Genomic DNA, 13,841 nt, shown 5'->3' on the forward strand with positions numbered 1-13,841 from the left:
CTGGAGGTATAGGATGTTGTAGCTATTTACAACAACCATCATTACTCAAATGCAAGCATTAAAGCATTTTATACATAAGTGTCTTCTTATAGGCAAATGTGAATTTCAAAGTAGGTACATTCTTGGTCAGCAAAGAAGAAAGAAAAAGCTTTAAATGAAAAGCTGTGCTTTCAACATTTTAAATTTATATACTGGCTTTCAGTGTGATTCTATGTCATAACACATGTCTATCCTAGGTAAGAGCTTTATTCAAATATGAAAATATTTTATATTCTAGAACTATTTCACAATTATTTACACATTAATAAAATAACTTAAATATACAAGTCACTATTTCGGTGTTTTTCGTTCCCTCCCTATCCATCATCCCCTCTTCTCTACCTTATTCATAAATTACAAAACCCTGAAAACTCCACATAAGAAATAATTTTCAGTCCTACCCCTACTTCATTCTCCCCACAATGATTGCCTTAATTCATGCTTTTAAGTTCTCTCCATTGATCTTTTGAACAGTCTTAACTAGTCTTCCTGCTAAGAGCCTCTTCCTTCTCTAGCCCTTCTTTTATACAGTTACCAGATTATGCTCCTAAAAACTGAACAAAGTTCCTGTCCTCATGGAGTTTACATTCTAGTGGAAGGGACTGAAAGTAAAAAAAGAAAAAAAAAGTCAAACATGTGATATTGAATGTAAAGAAAATAGAATTAGGGTAAAAGAAAAGATTAAAGGAGGGAGTAATTCAGTTTTAATGGGATATAACTGACATATAGCACTATAAATTCAGAGTGTGTGCATCAAGAGGGAGTAATTTTAGGTAGGGTGGTGACCTTTGATTATAACAAATGTTAATGACCCTCAGCCAATGTCAGCAGGAATACACCCATAGTCAAACCAAGTTGGGTTTATTGACTTGTCACAAGGACAAAGTATAACAAGAGAAACTGTGGAGAATCTCAGTAAAAAGGTGTTGTAAAAGATATATTATAACTGGGCTTGTGTTAGGTGATTCTAGAAAGGTTCAAGGCTTTCCTCTGGATTGGCTGCTATCAGGAAGCAGAGGTAATTCTATGATGGAATATTTTAATAACTGTTTTCTAGTAGGAAGAATAGAGCAAGGTTAGGTTGTAATAGGTCAAGAAACAGGTCATTTATATTAACCAGAAATGCTTGGTCATTTTTGTGGTTTGAAAAATGTTCTTGTATTTGCTTTGTTTAGACAGAATTATAGAGGAGTCTTTTTTTTTTGTTTTTTAATTTATTTTTAGTTTTAGAGAGGTCATCATAGAGCCTGACATGGGGCTTGAACTCACAAACTGTAAGATCATGACCTAAGTCAAAGTCAGATGCTTAACCAATTGAGCCATCCAGGAGGGGTCTTATATTGGGCCTGTCTATTATGGTTACAGAGTGGCCATGACTGATATTGATGTTTTGTAAGATTGTTTACGTTCAACAGAACACTCAGACCTAGCTGAGAATGCCAGAGACACCAAGGCCTAGCTAAGAGTTCCAAGCCAGCTTCTGGTTGTTCAGAAGCTGCTTTTATTTTTCTAACAAAACCATCAAGTGTTATACTTGTTTCTAAGTTGCTACTTACAACTCTTACTCATAACTGTTTCCTGAATATTTATCAGTGTTATTATTTAGGATACTTAGTTCTAAAACTCATCACAGCTCTGATGACCACAGCAGTAGCTTACTTAATCATTACTAAAATACACAAGATTGCTACATGCTGTGGTAAAGAGAAAAACAGCCACCTGTTTGTGGTTGAATGCCTCTGGAATTGGAAGAATTAGTTCCATGAATTTCAGAAACCCTTTCAACAATTTCAGTCACTTGCCTCATATTCTGAAAGCTAAGAAGTTGGAGTTAGATTATATGTGCAGTTCTGATAGATCTGCATGGTGTCAAGCTGGGTATTGATCACGTGGGGAGCTTGTTAAAATCAGGTAGCGATTTGAGGGCCCCAACTCAAGAATCTGATTTAGCCTAAGTTTGGGACATTTATCCATGTTTTTTTTGTTTTTTTTTCTTTCTTTTTAATTACTGAGTAATATTCCATCAAATTAGTGTACCAGCTTATTTATCCATTCTCTACTGATGGACATCTGGGTTGTTTACAGATTTTGCTGATCATGAATAAAACTGCTATGAATATTTTTGTGCAGGTCTTTTTGTGCATATAGGCTTTTATATTTGAGTAAATACGGGAGTGGAATTGTTATGTCATAGTGCATGTTTAATTAATAGGAAACTAATGGGTCCATAATCTTGACATTAAGTAATAAGAAGATTTAGAACATCAACTTTTGTTCAGAGTGCAGCTTGGTAGAGATCACAAAGGACCTGTTGTTACAAGGCCTCAGGCAACCCCTGTCACCTCTTAATTCTCCTCCTCAGTATTGGACCTTTGGAGCCAGAGAAGATTCCTATACAGTCCCAGAGGGATGAAAGCTGTGTGTATAACATCTGCAGAAACGTAGTTTGGGCAGTGCCTTCTGATAGTGAGTGATACGTAAAAACCCTCCAACAAGTATTTGCCTCTAGGTTCCCAGGGATTCTACCTGGCTGTGATCAAGCTCAGAAATGGAGATCCCGGAGTGCTGGAAGGTCTAAAATAAAAGTCATTCTTGACAAAGAAGCCGTTATTAGCAAAGGTTGGATGGTATGTTTGAGCAAAGGCTGGGGGAGGTTGGCCACAGGGGTGGGAGTCACACAGACTCAGACAATGGTCTCTACACTGATTGGCCTTGAATCTTGAAATAATTGCTTCCTCAGTTTTCTCAAGTTATCCTTAGCAGCTTTTAAAAACACCTGCCACTTTGCCTCCACTCTTCAGCAGGTAAGCAGGCTCCACTTAAAGGAAAATAGAGACTATGTGACAGGAACTTTCTCACTTTCATATCTCCCTATCTGTAGCCATTTTTTTATGTATCTTTCCCTATTCCTCCCAATCAGTGAAGACGATACTCCTCCTAAGATACTCTGCCATTCCACCATCTCAGGGGCCTTGCTGGCTTATCTCCTCCCTTATACTGACGCATTCCCATCATTTAAGCCTTTTCGAATTTGTCCCTCGTGAAACCTAACCTTCTCTCAATACTAGGTACTGCTCTGATCATTGTCCTACTTCTTGGATCCCATTACACTCAAACCTTGTAAATGGCTGTCTGCAAAGCCTATTCCCTCTTTCTCTTGGGGATCATCAAGGTCCGTTCAGAACCCTTTATTCTATAGTAGGCACTGCACAATCATTTTCAAGGTATACGATGGGTGGTCGATGGGACTCCAGGAGTGCAGACGATAGTAGCACTCTGTAGCTTGTAGTCTGTAGCTTGTAGTCTGGGATGCCGGATGACTCACTCGGTTGGGAAACTTTGTATCTTTTTGGCGTGCAAAGGTAACGTGATCTACGCTTTCACTTTGAAATAAAGTTATGAACTCTGCAGTTGGCCACCAGCAACAAGTATAAACACAAGTGAAATACACAGCGGTTGCGGCACCACTAATTAGCCACTCACGTGAGAACACAGGGGCACACCACCCAAGGGCCACGCATCTAGTACTGCACCGGAGAGGCTACCAGGGAGCCAAGTGGGTTTCCGGCGGAACCCTGTTTACAGCTCCTTAGTGGTCTCGGTATCCGAGTCTGGGGGAGGGGGTGAGGGGAAGAGCGCAGCGGCTCCCGGCCAATGGCAGTTCTTGAACTTACACCTACAGACGTCAGCAAACGGATGTCACACAGCTGGCTCGGAAGCGTCTCCTCCCGCCTCAGAAAAGAGGCGTGGGCCCAGCGGCCTCCGCGAAGCCTTGGGCAAGGGAGGGAGGGGCGCGCGCCGCTCCCCGAGAACCCCGCGCGCAAGCCGCTCCGCTTCTTCCCAGCAGTCCCTGCCTAGCGGCCGTCCCTGGTGAGCAGCCGGGCGCCCGCGCGCCCGCCCCGAGCGCGCCGCCGCCGCCGCCAGCTCCGCCCCCTCCTCGAGCGGGCCGCGCGCTCCTGCGGCTCCGAGCAGTGTCGCGGGCGCGCGCGCCGCCGGCGGAGCCGCAGTTAAAATGGTCCGAGCGGGACCTCGCGTTCCCCCCGCCGCCGCACTGACTGACTGAGCCGGCGAACCAGGCTTGGACTGGTCGCCCAGCCGGCAGGCTCGCTCTATCCGTCGCGTCCCCAAACCTCGCGCCCATCGTTCTCCCGGCTTCCCGGGGCAAAGCATGTAGCCCCCGTCGGGCGCCCGGGCGGCCCGCAGCTGACGCCCACCCCCCACCGTCGCGTGTGTGCCCGTGTGTGCGTGTGTGTGCGCAGGGCGGGCGACCCCGCAGCGGGCCTGAGGCCGAGCCAGAGAGCGGCCTGCCCCGCTGCCGGAGCTCGCCTTTCGGGGCCTCCTTACTTCCCTGTCCCGGTCCCCCTCCTCGGGGCCTTCTATATGGGCCACCTTCTCTCGAAGGAGCCGCGTAACCGCCCGAACCAGAAGAGGCCTCGCTGTTGCAGCTGGTGCCGCCGCCGCCGCCCTCTCCTCAGGCTGCCCCGCCGGACCCCGGCCAAGGCGCCCCCCCAGCCGGCGGCGCCCCGGAGCCGGGACTGCTTCTTCCGCGGGCCCTGCATGCTCTGCTTCATCGTGCACAGCCCCGGCGCGCCCGCCCCCGCCGGCCCAGAGGAGGAGCCGCCGCTCTCGCCGCCGCCGCGGGACGGGGCCTACGCCGCGGCCGCCTCCTCGCAGCACCTGGCGCGGCGCTACGCGGCCCTGGCTGCCGAGGACTGCGCTGCCGCCGCCCGCCGCTTCCTGCTATCCTCTGCCGCTGCCGCCGCCGCCGCCGCCGCCTCGGCCTCGTCGCCCGCCTCCTGCTGCAAAGAGCTGGGGCTGGCCGCGGCCGCCGCCTGGGAGCAGCAGGGCCGGAGCCTCTTCTTGGCCAGCGTGGGGCCCGTGCGCTTCCTGGGGCCGCCCGCTGCCGTGCAACTCTTCCGGGGGCCGCCGCCGCCGGCCGAGCCCCCTACGCCCCCAGAGATGGTGTGTAAGCGGAAGGGGGCCGGGGTCCCCGCCTGTACCCCGTGTAAGCAGCCCCGCTGCGGCGGTGGGGGCTGCGGCGGCGGCGGCGGCGGTGGCGGGCCTGCCGGGGGAGGCGCCTCGCCGCCGCGGCCCCCCGACGCCGGCTGCTGCCAGGGCCCCGAGCAGCCACCGCAGCCTCTCTGCCCCCCGTCCTCCTCTCCCACTTCCGAAGGTACCCCCACAGAGGCCGGCGGGGACGCCGTCCGAGCGGGGGGCACCGCCCCCTCGCCCGCCCAGCAGCAGCGTGAATGCGGCGACGCGGACTGTCAGGAGCCCCCCGAAAACCCCTGCGACTGTCACAGGGATCCACCCCCCGAAACCCCAGACATCAACCAGCTGCCGCCATCCATCCTGCTCAAGGTGGGTCTGGGCGAGTGGCGCAGGGATGCGTGCTTTCCCCCAACTCCGGCCCCCGCCTCGGAGGTTTTCTCTCTCCTCCCCCTGAGCGTGGAGGAGGGGGTTCCCTGATAGCCAGAGAAGTCCGAAGGGGAGATCGGAAAGCCAATGGGGAAGATGCTTGTGGCCTGCTCTTTTGAAGTAGAAAAACTTGGAGTCTCGGCAGTGGTTTTTAATAGTTTGGGTTTGTTACAACAATTCAGGATTCATCTGTTATTCCCAGTGGTTTAGAAATTATTCGTAGATGTTCTGCGAAATATTTATCGCTTGAAGCAATTTACATTTACTGGTAAAGACTTCGTATATTAGTTTTTGACAGTATTCAAACCGTACTTTCCGATTCGGTAGCTAACTACTTGAGGTCAGTTACGATGACCTTTAATTGAACATTTACTATGGTCAGGCAGTATGCCAGAGCTTTATATACATACCTCATTTAATCCTCCAATTAACACTATGAAATATTAACCGCACTTTATACACGAAGACACTGATACTGCAAAATAGTAACTCAGGCAGAGGTGGTCTTTGCTTTGTGGAGCTTAGAGTCTAGCGAGGCTTGAAGAGCTTGACTTGTCCAAGGTCACACACACAAAGTAAGGGCACATCTGGGGGAATTTAGGCCTTTTGGACTTGAAAACCCTGTGATTTATTCTATGTTTTGTTGCATTCCTACATTTTAACCCTTATATAGAAGCATACAGTTTGCCAGAAAGTAGAGACAAATGTATTTTTCATGGGGGAATGGGTGAGTGGAGAAGAGGTGGGTGTCCTCTGGGAGACTACAGGACACTTTCAACTACTAAGTTAAATTTGCACTTTTGTTAATGCTAGTTGAGAAATTTAAGTGACAAAGTTAGTTTTAAGTTACTGCTAGCAAGTTATTTTTTCCTCATTTCCCAGCCCCTTCCTGGAACTTAATAAATATAAACCTCCTTTTTCACTGTGGGTGATATTTAAGACTAAGATATTTAAGATACTTAGTCAAAAATAACCTAGATAAGAATTTGGCGACTTTTATTGTTACTGAAGTAATTGTCTTCAGTTACAGTGTTACTGCCACCAATATACTTTTCTGATTAGACCTTTTGAACGTTTATAATCCTGTGCGTTAAGATTTGTTTTACTGTAATGTTCTTGTAACTGATACAGCAAAAGAATGGGAAAGCATAACCTGTTCTTGAGTCAAAATGTAATGATTTAACTCTTAAGGAGTTGTAGTTGTTGGAGGAGTAATTGCCTCCTCTGTGTTCAGGGTGTGCATTTTAGGGCAGAGCGAACTTTCTTGAGTCCTTTTAAATCAGTAATGACAAAATATCAACAAATATTTGGTATAGAAGTTTGATTACTCTTGTTTCTTGCTCAGTAAGACTGTTTAAAAGCAAACCAAAACAAAACCCAGGTACTTTCTACCCAAATCATAATTTCAGGAGGTAGAGAACATTTTAATTAAAAAAAAAAAAGGGGGCGCCTGGGTGGCGCAGTCGGTTAAGCGTCCGACTTCAGCCAGGTCACGATCTCCCGGTCTGTGAGTTCGAGCCCCGCGTCAGGCTCTGGGCTGATGGCTCGGAGCCTGGAGCCTGTTTCCGATTCTGTGTCTCCCTCTCTCTTTGCCCCTCCCCCGTTCATGCTCTGTCTCTCTCTGTCCCAAAAATAAATAAAAAACGTTGAAAAAAAAATTAAAAAAAAAAAAAAGTACATGATCTCATAATAAAGAAAATTTGTAAAGAATAAATTTTGCTAGAATAGAATATCTACAAAAAACATTTTTTTTCATATTTTTTTGTGGACTGTTGAGAACTTGGTCTAAGGGATATTTGAGAATTTTACCTACTGGATTTGCCTTAGACATGTTGGGTAGATTTCCTTGTTAATAGAAACGTGAATAAAGATTCTTCGTATGGATCTCATGGTCTTAGTGGTATTCGGCACAAAGGAAGTTGGGACTGTTGAAATATTGGAAATAGAGGTTTTCAGTGTTTACTAATCCATTCCAACTTTTAGGGATAAGGCTTTTGGGAGCAGAGGCTCTGTCAACATATATTTTGTTTCTTGCTCTATCTCCTTCCCTAAGTGCAGTGGCTGGTGTGAAGTAGCTCTTAGTAAATATTTATGCACAAATGAATGGACAGGTGTTCAGGATGTCTAGGCTGATACTGTGGGTGACTGTGCCATGCCACTAAGCAGTCTCTAAGAAATGTTTATGTCCTGACTTGAGTTGTTTTGAGTCTCAATAAAAGCCATGTGATGGTGAAAAGGTTTTGGCTCTATTTCTGGTAAGAACTGGAGGTGTTTGGCCTGGAGAAAAGAAGACTTTGGGAGCTGTTACAATGTTTTATAGTACAAGAAGAATTGTTGGGTAGAGAAGTACAAATCCATCACCTCTATTGGAAACATTCTTAGAAAGCATGCCCTTCTTCCCTAATAGTGGGTCAGTAGCCTTTATGATTGTATTGCTGTATCTTTATACCAGAAGTTACTATAGTTGTAAAGGGGATGTGGAGGAGGGAGAGTTTGGGAGAGAAATATAAGGAAATGTGATTTAAAGGTTGTTTTTAAGGGATTGTTTCCAGGTAAAAGTTTCTCCGGGCAAACAGCAAAAGAGAAACACTAAATTTTTTTTATGGTGTTTCATAGGGCGGATTTTTGGCTCCATATCAACAAGATTTTCTTTTTAAATTTTATTTTTATGTAACTTGCCTTAAAATATTAACACAGGTAAGGCAAAAGTTTGCTTAGGTGCACCCCTACCCTCCCATCTAGTTTCCTATCCAGAGGTAACTGACCACTCTTACCAGTTTAGATTGTTCTTCTAGAACTGCTTCTAGAACAGTAGCTTAAAGTAGTTAAAATGAAATCAGATTTAAAATTTAGTTTCTCAGTCACAATTGCCATACTGGACTGTACAGATCAGAACATTTCATCATTGAAGAAAGACCTGTGTAAGCCTTCATAGGTGTTTTGTTTTGTTTTGTTGTTAATAAATGGCACCGAATTGTGCATGCTCTGCTTTTTTTCTTTTTGTTAACAGCATGGTTTGGAAGTCTTTCTTTCCTAGTGAGCAGTGTATATGATTTCTTTTATTGTTTTCTTTTTTTTTAAAGTTTATTTTACTTATTTATTTATTTATTTTTTTTCAACGTTTTTAATTTATTTTTGGGACAGAGAGAGACAGAGCATGAACGGGGGAGGGTCAGAGAGAGAGGGAGACACAGAATCGGAAACAGGCTCCAGGCTCCGAGCCATCAGCCCAGAGCCTGACGCGGGGCTCGAACTCACGGACCGCCAGATTGTGACCTGGCTGAAGTCGGACGCTTAACCGACTGCGCCACCCAGGCGCCCCTACTTATTTATTTTTTTAAGATTTATTTATTTTGAGAAAGAGTATGAGCAGGGGAGGGAGAGACCATCTCAAGCAGTGTTTGAGCTATTGGCACAGAGCCCTATGCTGGGCTCAAACTTAGAAACTGTGAGATTTTGACCTGAGTGGAAACCAAGAGTCGGATGCTTATCTGACTGAGCCACTCAGGTGCCCCTAAAGTTTAAGTAATCTCTACACCCAGCCTGAGGCTCAGATTCAAAACCCTGAGATCAACAGCCATATTATACTCCATTGACTGAGCCAGCCAGGTACCCTTTCATTATTTTTAACTGCTGCATAGTATTCCATACTGTTATACTGTATTTCTCTACTATTGAATGTTTCCAATTTACTGCCCCTGCAAAAAATGTTAATACATGTTTTCTGTGCACATAGAGTCCTTTTTTTTTTTTTTAAGGTAGCTTTCAAGAAGTGAAATTTTAGGATTGAAGAATGTATATATTTGGAATTAAAAAGTCCTTTCTAACAATAAGAACTGTGTGAAAATGTCCTGAAATAGTGAGCCTCACCGAAAATCATAATTACGTAATTTCAGAACAGAAAGGGGTCTTTGAGATCATCTGGTTACTCCCCACTTCTGCATGTAAAAACAGGCATGGAGAAGTGAAATGGCTTCCCCAAGACATTTTAGATAATGAAAGGCAGACACTGGGCTGGAACCCCTCTCACTGTGTCCAGGTCTAGAGATATTTTCAGTATATTGTGAAAGAGGGTCTGAGTAATCTTCTTTCAGAGATTTTTATGAAAGAGATTCCTGAATTGGGGATGGCAGGGAGGAGCTTACACCAGAAGACTGTAAGCTCTTATGAGTCAGAGGCTAATTTTATAATTGGGTCTGTAGGGTTGAATTGTGGCCTGTAAATATAAGCAATTTGAGAAGTAGGGAATGACTCTTGAAAGGTCAACTGTGGGAATAGCTTTTTGTTAGTACTTATGCCTGTTATAGTTGATATTTGACTGGTTGATGGATTGCTTTGAATCAAATAAGGTAGCTTCAGTCTCTGGTACCTATTGCCTTCAGAACTTAAAGCAGTTCTGCCTTCTGATATCACAGTTATGTTTTTTTGTTTGTTTGTTTGTTTGTTTTTCAAATAGGCTCCACACCCAATGTGGGGCTTGAACTCAGGACTTTGAGATCAAGAGTCAGATGCTTGGAGATCAAGAGTCAGATGGACTGAGTCAGCTAGGCACCCCCAACAATTAGATTTTTATATTGTGGAACCACTATGCAACAGTTTTACCAAATGATAGCTGTGAAATACTTTTCTTCAAGTAGTTACTATTTGAGTGACTGCGTATTTTGAGATCTATATTAAGGCTTAGAGACTTTGTGTGCTTTATATTTAGATATTTTGCTGTCAGCAGACCTGTTTCTTTACAAAGGAAATGAGGTGAGAGATCCAAAGTCTATTACCACCATTAGAAAACTGCCTCACCATGTACGCGCCCCTGATAATGTGTCATTAGGTATTAAATCTTTGCTTTTACAGCTTTATTACCAACAGGTTGCTTTAGTGATCGAGGAAGAATTTTATAAGAGAAATGTGCTTTGGGGGAAGGCTTATGTACTTGCTATTTTTTTCCAGATATGAAAATAAGGATGAAAACAATGGAAATGGGAGTCAAACAAAAGAAGTAATATCACTTTTTAAAGCTTTGAATGTAGATTACTAGTGAGTAAGAGAAACTAAATTAATATGTAACATTTCATGAATGCTTGATTTAAGCCTTCAGTACCAGATTACCTCTAGAAGGTATGTCTCTGCAGTTTGGATGATTTTAGTCAGCTCTGAAATGGAATGTCGTGAGGAAGTCAGGTTCAAGATTTTTCTTTGCTGAAGAATGCCAGATAATCTTGATTAACTTAATCAGGCATAAAAGGTGAGATTTGTTTTCTTCTTATCTTGAGAAGTCTATAAATTTTGGTGCCTTGTGATGAGTAGCTGTTAAGATGATAACCCTGAGCCAAATTTTTCTGCTAACCCTGGAATACCAAGTCCTATAAATGATAGGGAATATGAGAAGGTAAGTGAAGGCATATTTGGAAGTATTTAATTTAGCATAATAATTTCCTAAAAATTGTTTAATTTTGTCTAAATATCTTATTTTATGCTTGTCCAGAGTCTTGCCCAAGTCTTGGCCAGTTTGGAGTCAAGTGGTGTGCTAAGTGCATCTACGTGGAGAAAGAAGCTAGAATAGTGTTGAGTGATGGTTACATGCATACATTTATATGTAAATTCTCTAGTTCTGTCCATATGAGAGGGCCTTAGAGCAGCAATACCCAGTAATGATGTATGCACTTAGCATCCATATCTTAGCTTCTAAAAACCATTCTCTACTAGAAGGAATCTGTGCTCTTGGAGAAATGGCTGATTACAGAGCTGATACGAAGAATGTACAAGATGAGCCTAGAACATTTTGTGCTAGAACACAATGAAGAGCTCAAAGGATAATAGATATGTGTCAGAAGGACACATCATTTCATAGTATTTCCTTCCAAAATACTTAAAAGTTTTGTATTTTATTGAATTCTGTGACTGACTTTAGAATATAACTCATTCTTGTGTAAATTTCATAATACTTTGCTATAGAGTAGCACTCTGTAGTAATAGTTGGGATTTTGTAAGTTTGCTGTGCCTTAAATTTTAATCGCTAAATTGTGAGAAATTATTTTAAATTATAGATTAGAAAATAGTTTTCGAGTCTGTGACTTCTGTGTGGCTATGTAGTTAGAAAAGTGCCAGAAATAGGTTTTGTGCCTCTGTTTTTCTAAATGGTGCTTTATTCAAGAGACTGCTTAATAAATGTTGCTTTCGAGCTTTTGGCAGGTAATGCAAGTAGAACATTTAAGAGGCAAGGTATGATACACATGGCAAAAAAAATGGAAAAGACCAGAAAAGTTGAATATGGTTGAAATAGTTCATGTTGAGAAGATTACAAAGAGGGAATCTATCTGAATCTTTAGAATATTACCTGCTTTGTTTCTGACTATAACATGTGATTGTTGTGTGTATGTGTGTATGTTTTCTCAATAGGAATCAAAGGTTCTGGGAAGAAAAATGATGGAATGATAGAAATACAGAGCTCATGGACTGTTAAAAAAAACAGCTCTATTGATATTTAATTTACCCAATTTAAGTATACACTTTGAGTTTAGGAAGTATGTAGAGTTGTACAACCATCATTATAATTGAGTTTTATAACACCTCAAATAGTTCCCTTATGCTGCTTTGCGGTAAATTTTTGCTCATAAGGGGTATGAGCAGCTAGGGAGCTCAGGCAACCACTGATCTGCTTTCTGCCTATATAGTTTCCCTTTTCTAGAAATTTCATGTAAATAGCATCATACACTATGTAGTCAAGAATATTGTCTTGTATCTTTAATATCGCTGTCTCTCTCACGACACCTAGCATAGTCCCTGCCACAAAAGGAGCCCGTATAAAATAGCTGCACAGATTTACTTCTTTTCAAGTATTTAAAAATTTTTTTAAAAATGTTTATTTTTGAGAGGGAGAGAGAGAGACAGAGCATGAGTGGGGGGCAAAGGCAGAGAGAGAGGGAGACACAGAATCTGAAGCAGGGTCCAGACTCTGAGCTGTCAGCACAGAGCCTGATACAGGCCTTGAACTCACAAACCACAAGATCATGACCTAAGCCGAAGTCGGATGCTTAATTGACTGAGCTACCCAGGCGCCCCAGTCTTTTCAAGTATTTCTATAACTTGCATGCCACCTGCCTAGTCATAAACTTTTGCAGTCATATTTGATAGCAGATAAGACCTCTTTATCAAGAAATAAAATGGCCAAGTATAAGTGTTGGTTGGTTGATTTTCAAGTACTCTAAGGTTCTGTGGGATAGGTATGACCCAAGTGCTAAGCAACAGTGCATTCTCTCAAAGTTTCTTCAGTGTGAAGTCTTTGAAATCTTATACTGATGCCCTGCTTAAAAACAGGATCTTTTTTCTTTTTTTAAAATTTTAATGTTTATTTATTTTAGGGGGGGAGGGGGAGAAGGAGGGGCAGAAAGAGAGAGGGAGACACAAAATCTGAAGCTGGCTCCAGACTCTGAGCTGTCAGCACAGAGCCTCACCCAGGGCTCAAACTCACCAACTGGGAGATCATGACCTGAGCTGAAGTCAGATGCTTAACCAACTAAGCCACACAGGTGCCCCTAAAAATAGAATCTTTTAAAGATTAGAAATATTTGGCTATCACCTCGTGGTGATTAGTTCAGATTATATCTGTAATATGACTTGTACCTTTTCTGGTAATTCATATTTAAAAAAAATTTTTTTTTAAAGTTTGTTTATTTTTGGGACAGAGAGAGACAGAGCATGAATGGGGGAGGGTCAGAGACAGAAGGAGACACAGAATCTGAAACAGGCTCCAGGCTCCGAGCCGTCAGCACAGAGCCCGATGCGGGGCTCCAACTCACGGACCGCGAGATCATGACCTGAGCCAAGTCGGACGCTCAACCGACTGAGCCACCCAGGCGCCCCTGGTAATTCATATTTTAGTTGTGTTTTCCGGATTCACCACTAAAGATCAAGAATATTGTTTTCAACCCAGGTCCTGTTTAGAAGTCACTGCTATTTTCTAGTAGCCATTCCCTCGTATTCTTTTTAGTAACGGAATCTACCATGTTCTAGCTTGGCACATAATCACCTAATTAGAAACTGTTTCTCAGCCTTTCTTCTACATAGGTGTAGCTATGAGATTAAATGTTAGGTGATAAGATGTAAGTGGAAGTATTGTCCACTTTTACGGTATTCTTAGTCATACCATAAAAGTAGCTGTTTGTCCTTTGCTTCTTCCGTTTTTCAGGGCTAGACCACCTGGATTATAAGAGTAAGCCATTTTCCACTCTGTAGATGAGGGCAGTGAGGGAAGAGCAACAAGGTACAAGATGATGGATCCCTGGATCTTCTACATCCTTAGAATACCTACACCTCCTTAGTTTGGATTTCTGTTATGTTCAAGTTATTGCTAACAGGCCTGTGGTAAAGTAAGCAATTTCCTGGCT

At 43.3% G+C, this 13,841-nt stretch overlaps 1 protein-coding gene across 3 annotated transcripts in view; it reads left to right on the forward strand.

Moving 5' to 3' along the window:
• Window positions 1–4,419: 4,419 nt before the first annotated feature.
• FBXL17 (F-box and leucine rich repeat protein 17) overlaps window positions 4,420–13,841 on the forward strand; it is a 495,428-nt gene continuing 486,006 nt past the window's right edge. For all 3 annotated transcript variants that reach the window (XM_019450532.2, XM_019450533.2, XM_019450534.2), the window contains exon 1: window positions 4,420–5,400. In XM_019450532.2, coding sequence (XP_019306077.2) covers window positions 4,420–5,400 — 981 coding nt within the window. The remainder of the gene's footprint in view (window positions 5,401–13,841) is intronic.

Source organism: Panthera pardus, unplaced genomic scaffold (assembly GCF_024362965.1).
Source record: "Panthera pardus isolate Hobbes unplaced genomic scaffold, ASM2436296v1 HiC_scaffold_2, whole genome shotgun sequence".
In the NCBI taxonomy this organism is placed as follows: domain Eukaryota; kingdom Metazoa; phylum Chordata; class Mammalia; order Carnivora; family Felidae; genus Panthera; species Panthera pardus.